The sequence below is a fragment of the Mesitornis unicolor genome, unplaced genomic scaffold (assembly GCF_000695765.1).
Source record: "Mesitornis unicolor isolate BGI_N332 unplaced genomic scaffold, ASM69576v1 scaffold30372, whole genome shotgun sequence".
NCBI classification, from domain to species: Eukaryota; Metazoa; Chordata; class Aves; order Mesitornithiformes; family Mesitornithidae; genus Mesitornis; species Mesitornis unicolor.
The window spans coordinates 1-6,585 of NW_010171698.1; the positions used below are offsets into that span (position 1 = coordinate 1).

Sequence of the window (6,585 nt, forward strand, 5' to 3'; positions counted from 1 at the left end):
AGGGCCACCGTAAACCAGGCTCCCGCACCCCACCGGGGGTGCTGGGGCACTATACACCATGCCCTGCACGCCCCGCCAGCTCCCCCTGCCCCTCGCTTGCCCCCAGCCGCTGCCAGTGTCGCCACCCTTGGGGCCCCGCTCTCCTTTGCCAGCACAGCCCCCGGTAATGGGCACAAACCCCCAGATTTTGTCAACTTGGGCCCCTCATGGCCCAGCTGTCCCTGTTCACTTGTGCAGTTACCCACTACAGCAACGCTCCAACCACCACGGTGACTCGGTCTCCTACAGCTCTCGCCGTTGTCACCGCAGGCCCACAGGGGAGACAAGGAGCACAAGCAAACCTTTCCCAGCTCCTGGCAGTCCCAGGCTGCAGAACCAAGCCCTGCACAGGCAAGTTGATGAGAAGTGTGGCGGCTCAGGGGGGGAGTTCTTTATTCACGGCCTGGAGGAAGGAGCAAACTCTGGCAAGTCTACAATCAAGTAGGAAACACAATCAAGGAGGAAAACAAGCTTCATGGGATTCAGGATAAGCTTAAAAATGACTGTCAGCAGCAAATAGCCACTGTGCAAGAGCAACGTGTGCCCTCCCAAGGCACTGGCACCAGGGACACCTTTGGCTCCAGCAGCCCAGCACAGAGCCAGTGTGGCCCTGGCAGCTCTGCACCCTGCTCAGAAAGGGCTGATTTTCAGCTAGGCCTTGATTTACCCTCAGCTGTACAAAGAAAATAGACAGCATGAGGCTGGTGTGACAGACAGATGGGGGGTGGATGGACAACCGGACACCTCAGGCTCTCAGCAGATAGGTAGGCTTCCACCTCTGCTTCTGGGACAGGGACACCCCAGCCAAGCCTGCTCAGGGAGCAACTGCTCCAGCTAGGAACCCTCGGAGGGGATGGGGACATTTCCTGCTGCCAGCGGCCAGCTTAGGCCTTGTTCCTCTCCTCCAAGAGCTGCCTCCAGCATGAAGGCTGATGTCAGCCCACGGCAAGCTGACTTCTTCCCCCTCCCTTTTTGGGAGCTACTGCTGGGGGTCTCAGGCAGCTCTCAGGCCGAGATGAGGAAGAGGGGAGGAAGAAGATGAATATCTATGGGCAACACTGCATGGGACTTGGCAAAGACCAGGAGAACAACTCGGAGGAGACACAGGGAGACAGTGAACATCACAGCCTGCATGCCCTGTGCTGTCGCTGCACCCTCAGAAGAAAAGGCACAGAATGGGGGTGGGCTTGCTCCCCATCCAGCACCACTGGTGCTCCCTTCAAGGCGGACACAGGATCAGTGTCACCACCATCAGTCGCGGATCAGAGGTGGCAGCTCCAACTTGGGGAGACATCATCCCGAAATGTCCCAGAGCAGCAGCGTTCGGTCACGTTTTCTGTCCATCGGCCAAGCCCAGGCTGTTCGTCATTGATTTTTGTTTGCTCCCCAGAAATCTGCAAGACAGCAGGAAGGTGGATACACAGTCCTGCCAGGCAGCACCTGGGCAGGGGGACAAGGGGAGAAAGAAGACCTCCCTCCCAAAAAGTCCCAGGCCCCAGCTCCCTCCCCACCTCTGCAGTCAAAGAGAGCCCTGCGTGCAGCTCAACCGCAGCACGAGCTGCACTGGAGTGACTCACGTGAGGAAGAAAGAGGAGGCAGAGGCTGCTGGGACTCTCTGTGCCCAGTCCTGCTGGTAGGGCACAGAGGAGGGGCAGAATGTTGCTTCAGGGGACACTCAGAGGTGTCTGTCCTCAGACAAGCATCCTCCAGCAGAACAAGAGTTGTCACATCAACCGCAGGCTCAGAGGAAAATGCCCCCAAGTTCTCCTGCCCTTCCCAACCCATCCCTAGGACTGTTCACAAGGATTCAAGAGATGTTCCCCATGTTGCTCGGTGCCTGCTCTGATGACAGCATGGGGGGTGACCCTGTTCCACCTTTCTAAAGCAGAGGAAGGCTTGAGAAAATAGCTGCCAAGTCGAGGGCTGGCTGCCCTCAGCCAGAGCCCCTGACACCCAGCGCCTGCCCCCTCTTCCACCACACAGCTGCCTCAGGAGGGGCCAAGCCTGGTACCAGTACAAGATGACCCACGCACTTGAGGAAGGAAGGCAATGCCATACCCATTGGTATGGCAGCAGCAACAGGGTTTCTGACACGAGTCCTGCTCTAATCCCACAGAGGGGGAAATGCACGTCACCTAGAGTTTAGCAGAGGATGAAGCAATACCCAGCAAGCCGGGGAAGTTGTTGGCAGAGGTCAGCCAGCTCCCACCATCCACGACCAGGGTGGTGCCCGTCACGTAGGAGGAGAGGGGGCTCGCCAGGTACAGCGTGCTGTGGGCGATCTCTGTCTTGTTGCCTGCGCGCTGGAGGGGGATCGTGTCGAATCGTCTCTCTTCCTCAGCAAATTTCCCACCTAAGTGGTAGTAGAAAGAGTCAGCTGGGACCATGGGACCACCTGCCCACCACCACTCCCTGCCAAACACAGCAGCACTGCTTGCACAGGGCATGCTGGGAGCCCCAGGAAACCTAGGGGAGATCCTGGCACAGCCCTGGGGACAGCCCAGAGACAAAGGCCTGAGAAAAGGGTTAAAGGAGGGGAGCTCAAGCCTAGTGGTGGGATCTGCACTGCAACAGTGAGTTCAAGACAGGACCTTGGAAAACTTTCTCAGCCTCTGGAGCTGAACCGGCACTCCACTGATGGACCACAAGAGCTAAACCACCAGGCAGAGCAGCTGGCCAGACTGAGCTTTGGGGGAGCATGTTATATCATTGCATCAGAGAGCACAAAAAACTGCCACCTGACAGTGAAAAATCAGCGTGCTGAGGTACCAAGGAGGCAAGAAGGGCTGCTCCCCAAAAGAGACATGCCAGCCTAGTCACAGGACAGCTGCACCCAGCAGCCTCACATGCCCCCAAAACTGCATGGAACTGGTGATCCATCACAGCCCCCTCCCAGACACACCAGCAAGCCACCACTGAGGCAGAGACAGGAGCTCCAGGTTGGCTTACCCAGCCGCCGGTATCCCTCGGTGCCTGCAATGGGGCCTGGGGCCAAGCTGTTCACTCGGATGTTGTTGGGTCCCCACTCCACAGCAAGATGACGGGTCATGGCATCTGGGAAGGGATTACAACAGGAATGAGAAATGGAGAGCAGAGCCATTCCAGTGATTTTTGAGGGGTCAGGGGAGGTGGGTGCAAAAAGCCACAGGAGACTCTGGCCAAGAGAAAAATGCCCTAGAAAAGCCCTGGGGAAGAGCCTCATCCCAAACCCAGGCACACAGCAAACACATTGATTCATATTCACCTCTCCCAAGGACATCTTCCCATCCCAGTATTTGGGAACAACTGGCTTCCTTACTGGCCCCACACAGCTCGCAGAGCAAGGAGCGTTTAGGTACCTAGGGCAGCCTTAGCAGCACCAGCATGCACCTGGAGGGCCTGCCCTCGGTAGCTCAGGGTTGCCGTGATGTTAACGATGACCCCACCGTGGTCCTGGGGAAGGAAAGGAAATGTGGCATTAGGCAGGGAGCAGCATGAGGGATCATGTAGGGGAGTGGTGGGACAAGAAAGCTGGGCTAGGAGGGACAGTAATGTGCAGGCAAAGCCCCCTCTGCTTTGCTAACCCATCACAGGGCAGCCAGCAGGGCCCTTCCAGAGGACAAGAAAAGGCCAAGGGAAAGCAGAGGAGCTGGAAAAGGAGCAGCAGATCAAAGCTTGTTCCCTGGCAGGTAGCAGAGCATGGAAAGGTGCCACAACAAGCAAAGCCCCAGGTCTAGGGACAGGCAGGGTTCCCAGCTGCTGCACAGGGGCTGCCATCCCTGAGAAGGAACAGACCGGACCCGAGCAGGGTGGGTGGCAGAGGCTCCCTGCTGTGCTCCCTTCTGCCCTCCACACTTCTCCGAATTTCTCCAGAGCCAAGTATAGTTTTAGACATAAACTCCCTGCCTACCAGAAGCCTCTCCACTGAGTCCTCTGGCTCCAGTCCCACTTACCCGGAAATACTTCTCAAAGAGAACTTTGGAGGTGTTGAAGGTGCCAATGGTGTCGATATCTATCACTGTCTTAAAGGCGTTGAAGGACAGGGCACTGGCTGGGCACAGAAAGTTTCCTGCAGCACCTGAAGAACAAGCAGCCAAAAGCACAGTCAGGACGGGGCCAGAAGGGATCAGGACAGGGCCAGGAGAGATTACAGAGGCTTGGGGCACTTCTGTGAGAAGTACAGTGAGCAATACTGTCTGGGCAGACTGGAGAGATGTAGCAACAGCTCTGATGATAAGGGTAACAGCTTGTGGCTCTGGGCGCCCAGCAGCATGGCTAGCCTGAGGGCAGGAGGGTACTGGTGCTGCTTCCTCTGAGCTCATTCCCTCTGCGCTCCCAGGGTCTGCCTAGATGCTCCCAGGCCAAAGCAGCAGCAGCCAGACACAAGGCAAACACAAGCCCTCTGCAGGAAAATTCCCCTCCTAGCAGTGAGTCCATACCAAATCCCCGCCTTGCCCACTCCAGCAGCTCACCATTAATGAGGATGTCAATCCGCTTGAACTCTTTCAGTGCCTCATCCACCGCTGCCACAATAGTTTGGGGCTGCCTGACATCTAAGGACAGGGGCAGGCACTGCTGCCCTGTGGCTGCTACAAGCTTTTTAGAGGCCTACAAAAAAACAGATAGGTGAGATTCTTTCCGAGACACTCTCCTTCAGCAAGGGTTAGACCCAGACCTTGTAACAGGCGAGCAAGAAGTTAGGCAGGAGGTGTGTGGCAGGGGAGAGACCTGCCTAAACACGGCTAGCTTCAGTCTGGCAGCTCCCTGCAGCTGAAGGCCTGGGGTAGCCAGAGAAAGCTCCTGCAGTTGTGTCCCAGCCAAACACCAGGCTGGCCCTGAGGCCGCAGCTCGCTAAACCCAGTTACCTCTGAGGCCTGCCTTATCAGCGACAGCACATCCTGAGCAACATCTCTGCAGGGCAAGTACAAAGGTTGGACCCCAACAGGGCATTTTTGGCATGAGCCCAGCCATAATTAACGTTTAGATCCAGGAATGTCAGCAGGCAACAGGGCAAACAGAAACCAGCAGTTGCCAGTCTCTGCCTGCAAGGCAGAGCAGACCAGCTCTGCAGCTCAGCATCTGCTACAAACCACCCCCAAGGCGCTCATTAGGAACACGACTCTCCCCAGCAAATTAAGCTCCAGGGATAAGAAAAGTCAGCAGCAATCCTGCACAACACCCAGTGATGTTCCACGTTCCTGTTTGGGCTTGTGGGGCCCTTGAGGAGCTTTGAGCTCTGACTGGCACACACGTACAGCGAGCAACAGGAACCTGGGGAAGCAGTTCTGTCCCTGGGTATTTAGAAGGCCCCAGCCCCAAGAAACAAAAAAGCTGCTGAGCTTCGCAGCTTGTTTTCTGGCTTGTGACCATGAGGAAATGTGAAATGACAACATCAACCCCCTCCAGGAGGCAGCAGGGCCATGCCAGCTCATTCCCCAGCATCAGTTTCCATCTTTACTATATTTCAGTGAAGTTCACACACAGCTGCTGCACAGCTCTCTCATGGCTGCTTTCAGGCTGAGACTGTGGCACAGGTCACAGCAAGGAATGGAAACTGTGATCAGCCAAACCCCAGCCCAGGGTCAGACACGCAGGGGTGGGTGTTTGTTCTGCCCAGCCATCAGTGCAGCAGAGCTTCATCAGTGACTGCTTTCCAGACCTCCATCCTCCCCTCATCTCAAGGTGCAACATAATTGAGATTCTGGGGCTCAGAGTAACCTCCCCTCAACCCTTGGACAAGGAGGACTGCTCAAGGCTGAGATTTGAGTCTGACCTTGGGCTCCACCACTTCCCTGCTGACAAACCTTCCTCACAGCTTGTTTCTCTCTGTCTCATCAACAAAAAGACAATGCGATACCTGGAACAGCTCCCAAAGCTGGTGGGGGAAGGTAGTAAGTTCCACAATTAATTGAGCTCTGCTCTGCAGCCCACCCTAAACCCACACCCATCCTGCCCATCACCACTGCCTGCTGATACTGAAGTACTCAGAGCCAGGAGAACGCAGAGTAGCATGGATGAGCCATTTCTCCTGTTGCACTACTCCCAGGGCTTCCAGCTCCACCCAGAGGAGAGGGCAGAAGGATTTCTAGGTGTTCACAGCTCTCCCTACTGCTACCTGTACCTGTTGAGCCCATGGACTCACCTCTGACACTCGTTGCAGGTTCCGGCTTGCAATGACTGTCCGACAGCCGTGCCTGCAAAGAGGAGGCTGGTGAGAAGGACCACATAGTGCCAGCTCCTCACAGACCTCTAGATGTTACCAGGAGTTTGGTCAGTGGGAAGTGGCTCAACACTCTTGGAGGGGAGGAACTGGTACTCCTCCAGGAGAGTCACAGTACACTACAGACCCACCGCAGCGCTGTGACACGGTCAGCCCCAGCCTCCCACATCCCCATGAGACACCAGAGCCTGCAGCAGAAAGGGCTGCCCACAACTCCTGCCCTCACAAGTGCTCTGTCACCCCCAGCTCCGCACTCCACCGCTGAAAGGCCCCGTTACCCCAGCCTTCTCAAAGGAAGCGAAGCTTCACCGCTCTGTCCCATCGCCAGCACCCCAGAGGCCACAGCC

At 56.5% G+C, this 6,585-nt stretch overlaps 1 protein-coding gene across 1 annotated transcript in view; it reads right to left on the reverse strand.

The window, feature by feature from the left end:
- Positions 1-2,174: 2,174 nt before the first annotated feature.
- The window catches only part of DECR2 (2,4-dienoyl CoA reductase 2, peroxisomal), a 4,729-nt gene continuing 318 nt past the window's right edge, over positions 2,175-6,585 (reverse strand). The window contains exons 2-7 of the mRNA XM_010180117.1: positions 6,161-6,212; positions 4,491-4,626; positions 3,972-4,096; positions 3,378-3,471; positions 2,989-3,093; positions 2,175-2,392 (exon numbers count right to left, since the gene is read on the reverse strand). Of these exons, the coding sequence (XP_010178419.1) occupies positions 2,175-2,392; positions 2,989-3,093; positions 3,378-3,471; positions 3,972-4,096; positions 4,491-4,626; positions 6,161-6,212 (730 nt within the window). The remainder of the gene's footprint in view (positions 2,393-2,988; positions 3,094-3,377; positions 3,472-3,971; positions 4,097-4,490; positions 4,627-6,160; positions 6,213-6,585) is intronic.